Below are 14,394 nucleotides of genomic sequence, written 5' to 3' on the forward strand. Positions count from 1 at the left end.
AGTGTCTACGCTCCTTATATCTACATTAATATCACAAAGAGGACACTGTTCCTAAAAGTAGGGTGCAAAAAGTCACCCATACAATAAGGTGCAAAATGTCACCATGTATTAAAAGAAGAAAAAAGAAGAGATCCTAGGTGAAGGGACCCTCAGATAAAAGGAAAAACCATTGTGCCCTCTGTTGCCCTCACACACCCCATAGGGTGTCATGCTTCATCATCGGGCAGTTGCTCCTCGTGGGGCCGGCGCTGCAATTCCCCACGGGTCCCCCGAAGGGTCTCTTTATCGGAGATCTTTTATAGGACTACCGGATGGTGCATGTGGGTGTGTGGGGTCCAATGAGGGTGAAAACAAAAGTGCGTGCAAGCGTTAAGAGAAATTCGTAAAGGGTAAACATGCAGCAATTGTCTGAATCGTGTACCCTAAGCAGACTCAACTGCTAAATAAAATCTAGACCCCAATGGCATACTATGCCCGGGTAATGGAAAGGCATAGGTCAACATGTTTCGCGCCTGCGTCGCCTTAAGGGTCGTTTGCGCTTCGTCAGGACCAGAACTCTAAAATGTAATGTGCACGTGAAAACCAATTAAAATACCCTCAAACAATCGGGGCGGGCAGTAACCTGTATCACCCAAAATCTGGCTACAGCTGCATGATGTAACCGCTCCTGATTGGGTACCTGTATCACCCAAAATCTGGCTACAGCTGCATAATGTAACCGCTCCTGATCGGGTACCTGTATCACCCAAAATCTGGCTACAGCTGCATGATGTAACCGCTCCTGATCGGGTACCTGCTGTGGTCGGGGGTCACACCTCAACCAACCTTGCCATGAGGCTCGGGGGTGGGTGGGAAGTAACTCTGTCCTTGGTGGTCCTCTCGCTATTACTCTTCGTGGCTCAAACACACCGCATCCACCTAGGCTGTTCAGTCAACCGAAAATACAGGGCATCGCGGCGGGTCCTCCCTCTGACAAACCATGCTGACGTTAGACCTGCGGTGGCCTTTTCGCTGTTACGCAGAAAGAACACCGCTATATGTGATAATTATGGTATTTACATCTCTCCAGGGCTGTATAAAACGCGTAAACAAAGCAAGAGTAACGTTTGACCTCCCCAGTCAAAACCTAATTGGTGTCTGGAGTGAGCTTTTTAAATTAGCCTTACACACACATGCATGGTTGTAACTGGAGTAAATGCTGAGTGGAAAAGCGTGCACAAGATGGCATTGTTATCTGGTAGTTGCAAGAACACAAGAAAACCTCACCCTTAGGGTTAGAGGGGGACACTGTCAGACTGGTAAAAATATGTGACTCAGGCTATATAGCTTTCCACTGCTAGGTTGACTTAATACTCAGCCTTCCATACTAAACCCCTAATCTTCTTGATAATGTTATTCATTATCAATAGTTGATGTAACTGAGATTGAAAAGTTTAAATTTATTAATATTTCCTGTTTTTTTTTTTTCTAGCAATACGAGCCAAGTTTCTAAATGACTCCTCCACCGATATGTACAGCGAATACTTTGGCAACTACAGCTTGATTAAGTATGACATTGAGACACTTGAGGTAAGGGCTCTAGTCTGTCTGCTTGAAATGTGAGAATGGGGTGAACCAGGGAATGGGATAATAGTTTGTTTAATTAATAGCTTAACAATATTATGATAACAGATGAAAAAGTATAAAATTTGAACAAGCGTAAATAAATACATTAACATGCTATAAAAACATCACATTATGCGAAAATCTAAAATAGGTTGTGAGGGATTTCCATCGTAGGCGTTTGTAAAGATCGTGCTCGTATATAGGGTGCTAGACTTTAATGATGTATATTGCATATAGCTGTTACAGTGTTAATGATTAAAGTAGAGTGCAAAAGAAGGAATAACTGTAAAGTTTGTATGCGCAGAGGGCAAATGATCGGACCTGATAGTTTAGGGGGATGTTGTGACCCTTCCCAGACATTTACTCATATATCAATACCATTGTCAATCTGTAGATGCCACAGTACTTCCGGGAATAGTCTCCGCATAGTATAGCTGCCCGAAAGTTGACTTGATATGTGAACAGTACTTGTGTGGTCTGTGGCTGCACCGTGTTATGTCGGTGCCTGGATCCAAAGTTGTCCTTTCCTTGTGCAGTCTGCAAGAGCCAGTTGTGAACCAGTGAACTTGCCGGTAGGAGTACACCACTGCGTTGTAGGATAGCAGGCTAGAATCCGCTTCACTAATCACACCATGCTCTGGGGCTAAGGGGTTTGCGCTGGCGGTGGTTGTGGTGGCGTGGTAGCAAATAACTTACAGGAACATTGTGATACACATGCAAAGCACACCAACTATTTGATTTATAGTAGATGGTTCACAACCATCAAAGTGTTTATGATAAGGGTATAAGATGGCAAATGCAGCTGCTGGAAATGTTTTGTGTACACCACCCCAGTGATTGCAAGTTCAGAGTTTATTCGGGGCTGACTTTGCCTTCAATTCGTCTGATATTGGGAAGGTTAATAACTACCATTCAAGAGGCTATTGAGTTTGTGGCATGTACTAGATTAATCCTGACACCTGGTAGAAGAACATGACTGTGGTCAGTGATAGAATAAGATGGGTGTCAATGGTCAGTGCAATGAATACCTAAAAACAGACTGATCACTTATGTCTTTCTATGTCTCAACAACTGAACTTCACCTGAGGAACCTCTGTCACAAGCTGCCTGCATTAGACCCTTCTTTCATTATAACAAACCCTTCTGGCTGAGGCGAAGGGGAACAAAAGTGTCAGGAGAAAGTTCACAACAATACTGCTAGATTAGACAATGTATTGAAATTCTGAATTTTTCAACCTCTGCAGGTGTTCAAAGGTGCAGCTGAGATCCAGAACCTGACGTTTATCTACAGCTCAACGGAATACTATTGTGGCTTTTACATCAGCCCTAGCAGTTACAATGAGGAATACTTGATCACAGGTAGGACCTTTCTAGTGATATTGTATGAGCATCCAGGAGGAGATATTGAGTAACAAATACTAGTAAGGGACAGCAGCAGAACCCATGAGTCCTCGCCAACCAGATTATGTGAAATGTTGGCAAATGATTCCCGTTGAGTTCAGGTCTGCAACAACACCAGGAGAGATGGCCATTAAAAACTAACAATCATTTTATATGGTTAGTAGAGTAGTGATATCAGTTAGTGACAAACAGATAATAATCTCATTGATGAAAATAAGTCATCAGTTGATTGAGTTTAATCACCAAATACCTTATCAGACAGGTATTGCTGTATGTATTCCTCCTATAAAAAGACCTGTTTTGAAATAATTAATAATTTTATGACCAAGAATTTGCTCAGTTTGGGAGTATTTCTCTGATAGGTTTCAACTTTCAAATTACCCATGGCTACAGTAATGAATAGGACTGAGCATGTTTAAAAAAACAAGAAGGCCTGTTCCCCAGAAACCAATATCTGTAAGGAAAGAATAATCCCACTTTGGAGGTAATGGAGAACTGGAAGATGGTGACTATGAAGAGACATGCCATACATTAGAGTGCTGAGTTCACAGAACAATGCCGTCTCCCCTGTCTGCTTCCTCACTCTGTGCATGCGATGTAAGATCATCAAGTGGCTATCCCTACACACGAGACGCATCGTGACACAAGCCCTCATCACCAGCTGAACTACGGCAACGCCCTGTACATGGGAATTGCCGCTCACCTCCTACAGAGACTTCAGACCATACAGAACGCTGCAGCCAGACTCCACCTCGGCTTTTCCCGACGAGCCCACATCACACCCCACCTCAGGCAACTCCATTGGCTCTCCATACTGAACACATGTCAATTCATGCTGCTGACCCATGCACACAAGGCTCTACTCAACCAAGGACCAGCCAACATTAACCACTGCCTGAACTTCCACCAACTTTCTAGAAGACTATACTCCGCCTCCCTTTCACTTGTCCATACTCCCTGCATCTTACGAAGCAGAAGTGGAGGACACGCCTTCTCTTTTATTCCACTGTCCTTCTCCAAGTGTCACACAACCCTAGCTCTGATATCATGTTTTTAATATTCGATTGCATCTTTGGGGCAAGTGTCATCCCTACTTGTCTAAAACATTATCCGAAAAAACATTAAAGTCTCCTGCCACTATAATGGGAGCAGGGAAGCACAATAGTATTAGGTGAACATTTTTTATTAGATTAATGTTGTCTGTATTTGGCACTGGTATCCTACTAATGTGTTGTTCATGTGACTCATTCATATAGTCAATATTATCCACCTTCCTGTGCTATCAATGACATAGTCTTAATGGTATCCTGGATAATATTTTTTACCATATAAATCAGAGCCTTAGTGCAACTATGGTGGTTTTTACAAACCACTTGCTGAAGCCATTTTGTGTAGTTTAAAGAGTTACAAGCATTCTGTACGAGTTAGATGTGTTTCTTGAAAACTAATGATTTGTGCTCGAGTCTCGTAGGTATTGTAAGATTCACTGCCGTCTATTTTGCATGATCAACCCATTTATATTCCACTGCAAAGTTCATGCTGGGGCTACTCCACCCTTACCTTTTTCTCCCACATATTTGTATTCCCATACAAAAACTGACCTCACATTGACCCTATTGATATGTTGTCTGAGGTATGCATAAGGCTTCTGAAGATCTTTTTTAGTTTTTCCCTCAATGCTCCCCACCCAGTGCTCCATTTTCCGCTAACCCCTCTTTTCCCTTCCTGGGAGAACTCTCCCAATTTCCCTATTGACATAACTACTGTCCTTTGGAGTTAACCCATGAATAACTAAACATATCTCAGATGAACAGGCAAAAAAATAAAATACCGAACCTAGAAAAGCCGAATAGCACAAGCAAGTTCTTGCCAACTGTATTCTAATTTGCTTGAACAGAAGTCCACTCTGAACTGCCTGTCTTTACCTATATTGGTAATGTACATGCTTTAACGTTGTCAGTCAGTTCATCTGCCTCTTTGTGCCCTCTTAGGTTAAACACTTTGAAGTCATGCATTACCCTAAGTGTGGCAGGAGTTGGGTCTAATTTTATGAACCCCTCTAACCTATCCATTTTCCAAGTTCCTATTATCGCTACAGAATTATACGGGAGATATCTGATGTGATTCTGAAGTTGAATTCCGTTGCTGTTAAGGATTTCGATTTCAGTGCTTTCGTCAATAACTGTTCCTTAATCAAATATGTTAAAAAATTCACCAGTATTTTCCGATGTTTCCTCCTATTAGGATTCCTCCTAAAGGAATCGCAATGTACTCTCTGAATATCTCCCACTATTTCAACTGTCATCCTCTAGGGGGATTACTGTTGTTGAAAATTCTACCACAGACGTTCTCAAATCCTCCCCTTCTGTTCCCTCTGGGGCATTTAGGATCCTTAAGTTATTTCTTCTTGAGCTGTATTCCAACTGCTCCAGCCTCTCATATCAATCAGTAATTTGTAAAGCGCACCACATACCCGCGAGGGTTTCAAGGCACTGAGGATGGGGAGAGGGGGGGTGCTCTTGCTACTGGTCGAACAGCCAGGTCTTAAGTTGTCTCCTGAAGGTTAGAAGGTCTTCGGTTTGTCGTAGGATGAGTGGGAGGGTGTTCCAGGTCTTGGCGGCGCGGTGGGAGAAGGATTTGCCTCTGGCTGTGGTTCTACGGAAGCGTGGGACGGTAGCCAAGGAGAGGTCCGCGGAGCTGAGTTTCCTGTTGGGTACGTAGAAGGAGAGTCGACTGTTGAGATAGGCTGGGCCGGTCTTATGGAGTGCCTGGTGTGCGTGGATCAGGAGCTTGAAGGAGATTCTTTTGTCGACACGGAGCCAGTGCAGGTTCCTCAGGTGGGGGGTGATGTGGTCACGGTGTGGGACGTTGAGGATCAGGCGTGCAGAGGCATTCTGGATTCTTTGCAGTCTGTTGATGAGCTTGGTCGGGGCTCCGGCGTAGAGGGCGTTCCCGTAGTCGAGTCTGCTGCTGACTATGGCCTGGGTGACTGTTTTTCTTGTGTCAGTCGGGATCCATCTGTAGATCTTGCGGAGCATATGGAGGGTGTTGAAGCAGCTGGTGGAGACAGCGTTGACTTGTTTGGTCATTGTGAGTTTCGAGTCGAGGATGACTCCCAGGTTGCGTGCGTGGTTGGTGGGTGAGGGGTGGGTGTTCCCAGTGACGCGGGCCACCAGGAGTCCTCCCATGCTGAGGGGTTGGGCCTGAGGATGAGGATCTCCGTCTTGTCTGTGTTCAGCTTAAGGCGGCTATCCTCCATCCAGTCAGCGGCGGCCTTCATTCCCTGGTGGAGGTTGGATTTGGCGGTGAGGGGGTCCTTGGTGAGGGAGAGGATCAGTTGCATGTCGTCGGCATAGGAGATTATGTTGAGGTCGTGATGTCGGGCGATGCGTGCGAGGGGCGCCATGTAGACGTTGAATAGCGTCGGGCTCAGGGAGGATCCCTGCGGGACTCCGCAGATGATCTTGGAGGCTTCGGAACGGGGGGAGGTGGACCCTTTGGGTCCTGCCGGAGAGGAAGAAGGAGGTCTAGTCCAGGGCCTTGTCTCGGATCCCTGCGTTGTGGAGTCGTGTGCGGTGGCAGACGGTGTCGAAGGCGGCAGGGAGGTCCAGAAGGATGAGGGCCGCCGTCTCGCCTTTGTCCAGTAGGATCCTGATGTCGTCTGTGGCGGCGATGAGGGCGGTCTCGGTGCTGTGGTTGCTGCGGAATACTGTCTGGGAGGGGTCCAGGATGCTGTGGTGTTTTAGGTAGCGGGTGAGCTGGATGTTGACTATCTTCTCGATGATCTTAGCTGGCAACGGGAGCAGGGAGATGGGCCGGAAGTTTTTGATTTCGCTCCGGTCCACCTTGGGTTTCTTTAGTAGGGTGTTTATCTCAGCTTGTTTCCAGCTTTCAGGGAAGGTCGCGGTCTCGAAGGAGAGGTTGATGATGCTGCGTAGGTGGGGTGCGATGGAGCTGCCGGCTTTGTTGAAGATGTGGTGTGGAAAAGGGTCAGATGGCGAGCCGGAGTGTATTGTGCCCATGGTCTTCATTGTGTCTTCAATGCTCACGTTGGCCCAGGTTGTCAGGGGTTCGTGGTCGGTGGGGTGTGTGGGTTCCGGCGTGTTGGGGCCTGTTTAGGTCGTCCGGGGGTTGAACCTATCGTGGATGTCGATGATCTTGCGGTGGAAGAAGGTGGCGAGGGAGTCGCACAGGGCTTGCGACGGCGGGATGTCATTTGCGTTGGAGAGTTCCTTCACGATGTTGAAGAGCTCCTTGCTGTTGTGTGCGTTGTTGTCGAGGCGGTCTTTGAAGGAAGTTCTCTTGGCGGTCCTGATGAGGTGGTGGTGGTGGTTTCGGATGGCGTAATTCATTCCCCTTACGATCCATTTTCAAAATGTCCTCTTTGCTCTGTGCTACCTATGTTTTAAGCTCACTCGCTGCCTGGTCCAAGGCCAAGGTCCTCTCCTCTAAAGAGTAAATTTGTTTTCTCTAGAGTAATACTTACCCGTTGAAACTCTTTCTGATTTGCTTCAGATATAGTGAATCTAAATGCAATTTCCAATACCAATGACAACAGCATATTTTCCATTTTAAATGTAGCAGGCCTTGTTTGACCTGACTGAGGATGTCTGAGGCCTACATGTGGCAAGTCCCAGTAGTCTGCTCTTTCAGCTCTTTCTTGAACATTCTCTAATGTTGACCCTGGAGTGCTGTGAAGGACGAATTCAATGTCGCTATTTCCTGCCACTATTGTTGAGACATTCACATGGGGACAGGCTTCCCCTGATTCCACTGCCTCCCTCATGTCTATAATGGCTGTCAATTGTTGATGTCTGTTTCAGGTTGTAACTTTCATCGTATTACCATTTACCATAGTCTATGGACAGTAGATTCCCAACCAGCTTGGGGTGGGAGCTCCCTATTTAGAGTATTTATGGCATCTGTATCTTGCTGACTTTCCACCGTGTCTTCTGAATTGTTGTTAGCTAGCACCTTAAAGAAAGATCTCAGAGAGGGTGTATTTTTCAGGCTGTTGGGTTTTTTATTCACACATCTGCTGAATTCATTTGAAGAATGCCACCTGCATTGTGGTTGTAAACCATCAGTCACAGACCTTCCATCACATAGTTTATCAGCTTATCAGGCTTATGTGCAACCAACAAGTTCTTTACATTCTGCAGTATAATGAGAAACTCCAATCTTGCTTTTTAAAACCTCAAGCTGATTATTCTTAGAGCTGACTGGTTCACTTTGCCCTGCCCTAATAGTGCTTGTAAGAATGTATCCACTCCTGCCTCTATCTCTGATCTGCTTTTGCTCCACTATGGGCTTGTCTAGATGCCCCACTTCCTCCTTCCCTTCCATACAGAAAGGGTCCTCTACACACTCTTTATCCACCCTGCTAAAGCTCAGAAGGCTTGCTCTTCCCACAGCCTTTTCGCCTACTACCTTTAGCAGCCGAACAATAGTTAGTATCTTTACCACTGGTTCTGCAGTAAGTAGGCTTCAACACCCGCCATAGCAGGCTGTACCAGCCATTAAAGTCCCGCTTCGCCGTTCGGCGAGGGGCTTTAACAAGGGAGCAGGCCTTTAATAGCTGGTAGAGCCTGCTATAGAGGGCTCTAAGGCTATTCGAACATTACGCCTCTAGAGGGCTGAATGTTCTAATTAGTAAAAACAAATGCCTCCGGAGCCAGAGGAGGTTTAAATCCCCTCTGGCTCTGAGAGGCCTTTGTTCACAGCAAGTCAAACATTCAAATTTTGGAGCAGGTGGCTTCTACCAGTCATTAGAAGCCCGGAGCACTCCATTGTTTTCAACGGTGCTCCTAACAGTCCAATGTTCTAATATATGTTAAGGTTTATCTAAAATAGTGCTTTGTGCCACAGCATGAAGGCCCGCAAGCGGTTGCAGTGAGAAGTACACTGTAAAATGCTGCCGGCACCAACAGAGCTTTGGCAGGACCTGTGCCTTGTTTCACCTCTTCCTAGATATTCCTGACTACCACAGACTATATTAATGATTTTGATTCATTGTTCGTCAATATCCTGAAGTTCTTGCATGGTTTCGGCCCTGATGGATGAACCATGGCTACCCTGGTTCAAAATGTAAGAAAAGTGAAACTTGTAGGCAAAAGGCAATTGGAGGGTGCAGCTCAAGATTTGTTAGTAATTGTTCAAAAGTCATGAACATAATATATTGTGACGTAACAAGAGTTAAACAGTGTCTTTATCACATCACTAACAGGTCCACGGTGGAATGCCCGTGTGGATGTGAACTTATGCAACTACATTGTACCTTGGAGGACGTTGTCTGAGGCCCAGAAAAAGGGAATTGAAGGTGCATACAACTGCGACTGCAAAGTGAGTAACCCTGGAACACTGATGCTGCTAATGAAATTAGGCATCAGCCTAAAAAGGACAGAGGCCATTATGCCTTAACCTAAACAAATCTACCAATCATTTCCTCAAATGTTTAAATAATTGATCTTTTATAATTTGCTTGCTTGCCTGGGCTTGTTGGCCGAGAGACCACTTTTTTCTACTTTATTTCCCTAGTAAAGGAACACCCAACAATTTAAACATCTTGCAGTCAAGAAGATACTGTAAAGGAAGAGCCAATACAAAAGTGTAATTTGCACTGACTCGGTATCAGCGGCAAAGATGTGCAAAGAACAATTCAGCAACCATTCAGCTTGCAAGCAGTGAGCTACTTCCCCTTGCTGCTTCTTTTGGGGCTACTCAGTTTTAGTAATATCATTGTGCGTAATTCTGTGGGCGCAGGAGCACAGGGTCCATAGCAAAACATTGCTACCCACATCTGATATAAATTCAAAATTTGTTTACAACTCTTTAATTACACTAAATTACCAACTTGGAAAAGGTTTCCATTTTACTGGCTTAAATTTTAGAGGGCTAGACTACATTAAAAAAAATAGCTGCTAACCAATATATTTCCAACTGAACCCAATCCTGATGTCTGTAAAGTTGCAACCACCTACAAACATTGAACTGGGCACAAAGGAGAGTTTTGAAATACTTCATTGTTAGAAATGGAGATCTCCAGTTGGCAGCGGCTGGTGCCGATGTCCAAATAGGGATCCTTCTTCCTGAGTAAGGGGCTACACCCTTTGATAACCCCAGCTCAACCCTGTGGTAACGTAGCACTAGCAGACAGGCCTATCTCCGAGGCAGTGTGTGAAGCATTTATGACCATACACAACGCAGTGAAGACACTACAAGGGACACCACACAAGTAGCTATAGAAAAATAAGTATCTTCATATAGGCTTAACCCAAGGCTCAAAAGCGATCAAGAATTCACAATGCACATAATTAGTTTTGCAGCGTGAATCTTTCTGGATTCACTATGCTGTGCATTATTCCGCGATCTGGTGGTTGGGTCCGGATTCGTAGTCTGTCTTTTTTTTTTTTTTTTTTTTGTAGCCCAGGTGGGCGTCGACGTCCCACCATTTGGTGCACCTCTCGTGACGTCGTCGTGCTTCCTGCGGAAGTCCCACCTTTGGGGCGCCATCTTCAGATTCTTTTTTTCGCCGTTGGGTCTGGATCGTCACCGAGAAGCTCCAGAGTTTCTATCGCAGGAAGAAGGAGAAAACGCAAGTTTCATCAAGAAAACTGGAGAAGACTACAACTGGAGAAGACTACAGAGAGGAAGAACTTATAGCTGGGACGTGAAGGAGGAGATCCCCGAAATTCTTCGACGCCCATAGGAAAATGCGCACTCAGAGGCTCTGAGCGCAATGGACAAGACACCGTTTAAATTCTGCCCTAACTGCCACCACAAGTACGTGCAGAAGGACCAGCATCCAGTCTGCAACCTTTGCCTACCGATCGACCACCAGAGCAAGGACTGCAACGCCTGTTCAGCATTCACGCCGAAGACACTCCGGGTGAGAGAACGACAGAGAATGGCTAACTTCAACATGGAAGGCAAGGGTAAGGCCCCGTCGCTATACGATCTGGGCCTTTCCACCGACGATTAAGACAACATCGCCGAGGGACCGGATGTCTTCACGGTCGTAGAGACCGACAAGAAAACGCCTGACTAGGTAAGAGACACGTCGAGTTCAAAACCCCAGAAAGGGCCCCGAAAACCCGAAAGTGACTCTCGAAAATCGGAGTCGAAGTCCACGAAAGGAGCACCGGCGCCGAAAACTTCGACGACCAAAGGTGGATCCATGGACAAAAGGCCGAGCGGATCCTTCGAAAAGGACTCCCTGGTGCCGAAGGCCGCCGAAAAGCAGAGGTCGTCGAAGCAGGCCCACGAGGTGGGGCGTTCGGCGACGAAGGACAAGACCGCGTCGACATACGCTCCGTCGAAGAGACCCGCAGTCGACGCCAAAAACATCTCAGAGATGGAGAAAAAGAAGAGAAGGCGCGAGGCGGAGAAGGAGAGCATCCTTCAAAGGAAGAAGCAGTTCGACGAAAAAATGAAACCATTCAAAATCCCAACGGTTCCGTCGACTGACGTCGTCGAGATCGAGGAACAGGATGAATTCGACGCCGAAGAGCAGCCGAGAGATGCTGAGGAGGAGGAAGAAGGTCCCTACTATGAGGGCGATGACTAGGAAGATGACCAGCAATCGTTCTACGGCTCGGCGCCGTCAACGACTCAGGAACTGGAGTGGCAGGACATCGACGCCGAAAATCCCGAAGAGCCTGTGGACACTTATCCGTCGAGGCCCTCGCCGCCTGACGACATCGGCGCATACAACATGGTCGTAAAGAGTGCTGCAGCAGCCTTTGGAGTCAAATTGCATGAGGAGAAGCCGAAAGCTGATTTCCTCCTCGAGACTCTGCTCCCCATTCAGACGAGGAGCCAGTTCCTCCCCATGCTTCAAAGCGTGATGAGCCAAGGGAAGGAGGCGTTTAAGGATCCAGCAACATGCCGGTCTATCACGCCCAGGACGGAGAAGAAATACAAGCCTTCCTCCCTGGATCCACCTTACATCAAGGGATCTGTCACTGCCGACTCCATCATTGCCTCCACGGCCAGAAGAGCAAATGTGCCAGCGACCTCTGGACCACCTCCTGATAAGGAGAGCAGAAGGATGGACCTCACTGGAAGGAAGGTGGAAAGGAACGCCGCAATGCACTGGCGCATGGCGAACTCTAATGCGCTACTGAACAGGCACCAGTACCAGCATTGGGACGAGATGGGGGAGCTAGTCAAGCATCTCCCAGAAGAGTACCGTCAGAGGGCTTCCCACCTTGTGGAGGAGGGAAAGAATATCGCCAACTCGTGCATTAAGACTGCATTGGACGGGGCGGAGACTTCGAGCAGACTGATGGCCATAGGCATTACGGAAAGGAGGCAGGCCTGGCTCAGGATTTCTGGATTCAAGCAGGAGGTCCAGAGCAACATACTGAACACACCTTTCAATGGTGAAACGCTGTTCGGGGCAACAGTGGACGAAAAGCTCACCCAGCTGAAGAAGGAAAATGAGACGGCAAGGTCCATGGGGGCCCTGCAATTCAGGGGGATGAGAAGAGGCACACCAACTCAGAGACCCTTCGGAAGGGGAGGAATCCAGCAGGGAGCGTCCCACCAGACTTTCCAGCAAGGACAGCAGGGTGACTGTCACAGCCAGCAAGGACAGCAGAAGCAGAGCTGGCAGTACCAGCAGCGGGGGCCAGTCCTTTCGCGGGAGAGGAAACTGACGTGGCCAAAGAAGGAGAGGGGGGGGGGGGATCAACCCTCTTCTAAGTGACTCCGCACGCAAGAGGACGCTCACCCCCAGCATACCCCCAGGGGTGAGGCGCAATACAAACACAGCAAGGGGGTTACACAATACAAACGCCTACGAACATGCAACACCGGTAGGCGGAAGACTGAGACTCCACCTTCGAGAATGGCAACGAATAACCTCAGACAAATGGATTCTAAATGTCATGCAGCACGGATACTGCATAGAACTAGAGAAAATGCCTCCAAAGAGAAGACAACGCTCGGGTCAAGAGCTTGCCCAACTCAGAGAGGAGACACTGCAGCTGCTCGAAAAGGGAGCCATAGAACCAGTGCCATACAGAGAAAGGAACAAGGGGGTGTACTCTAACTACTTCCTGGTACCAAAAGTAGACGGAAATCTATGACCCATCCTGGACCTACGATTCGTAAACAAATTCGTAAAAACGAAAACATTCAAAATGACATCGCTGCAAGAAGTGCTACCCCAAATACGAGGCGGAGACTTCATGTCCACCGTGGCTCTCAAAGATGCCTACCTGCACATCCCAATGAACAGGCGGCACAAAAACCTTTTAAGATTCAACATCAACCAGGATCATTTCCAATTCACAACACTGGCCTTCGGGCTGAAGTCAGCCCCAAGGGTATTCACGAAATGCCTCGCGGCAGTCGCGGCGCACTTATGAAGGGAAGGGATTCATGTGTACCCTTACCTAGACGACTGGCTAATCAAAGCAAGCACTCGCGAGAGGTGCGAGGAACACGCAGAACGGGTGACAAGAACCCTGGCGAACCTGGGGTTCTCGATCCACTGGGGAAAGTCATCAATGGAACCGGAACAGGTGAAGATTTTCCTGGGAGCGAAAATCAACACCATAGCCAAGACGGTCATGCCCAGTGACAGAAGAACAACAGCCCTACTGAAGGAGACGCTTCTCTACCAGAAGGGGCGAGTTCTGACAGTGAGAACAGTGAGCAAGATCATGGGCATGATGGCGTCATGTATCCACCTAGTCCCCAATGTACGACTTCACATGAGACCATTCCAAGAATGGCTACAACAGCAATATTCACAGGCAAACGGGAGTTGGGAGGATCTAGTGGTTGTTACGCACGCAGTGCAGGAGGAGATAGCTTGGTGGAACAAGGACAACATAACTACGGGAAAGAGCTTGACACCACCAAACCCAACTGTGACCATCACCACGGACGCATCACAAATGGGATGGGGAGCACACATGGACAAACTCAGAGTGAGGGGTCTGTGGACTCCGACAGATGCGGTCAGACATATCAATTTCCTGGAATTGAAGACTGTCCTGCTATCCCTGAAGGCTTTCCAGAAGCAGCTATACAACCAGAGAGTGTTGATTCAGACGGACAATACCACAGCCATGTTCTATATCAACAAACAGGGAGGGACACAATCATTCCCCCTTTCCTCTCTGGCACAGGAGATTTGGAGATGGGCTATCCCACTCAAGATAGACCTTCTGGCCATACACCTACCGGGGAAGGACAATGTGGAGGCAGACTGGCTCAGCAGGCAGAACTCAGCATCCCACGAGTGGGAGCTCAATGGACAGGAAACACAGAGACTATTCCAAAGATGGGGAACCCCCTCAATAGACCTGTTTGCAACACGCCTGAATGCAAAATGCCAAAGCTTCGCGTCCAGGCAACCAGAACAGCAATCACAGG

General features: G+C 47.4%; 1 protein-coding gene across 1 annotated transcript in view; it reads left to right on the forward strand.

The window, feature by feature from the left end:
* The window catches only part of LOC146796817 (metalloproteinase inhibitor 3-like), an 85,415-nt gene that overhangs the window by 32,875 nt on the left and 38,146 nt on the right, over nt 1–14,394 (forward strand). The window contains exons 3-5 of the mRNA XM_085629541.1: nt 1,472–1,569; nt 2,850–2,964; nt 9,233–9,348. Coding sequence (XP_085485667.1) covers nt 1,472–1,569; nt 2,850–2,964; nt 9,233–9,348 — 329 coding nt within the window. The remainder of the gene's footprint in view (nt 1–1,471; nt 1,570–2,849; nt 2,965–9,232; nt 9,349–14,394) is intronic.

This window comes from Triturus cristatus, chromosome 10, assembly GCF_964204655.1.
Source record: "Triturus cristatus chromosome 10, aTriCri1.1, whole genome shotgun sequence".
Taxonomy (NCBI): Eukaryota; Metazoa; Chordata; class Amphibia; order Caudata; family Salamandridae; genus Triturus; species Triturus cristatus.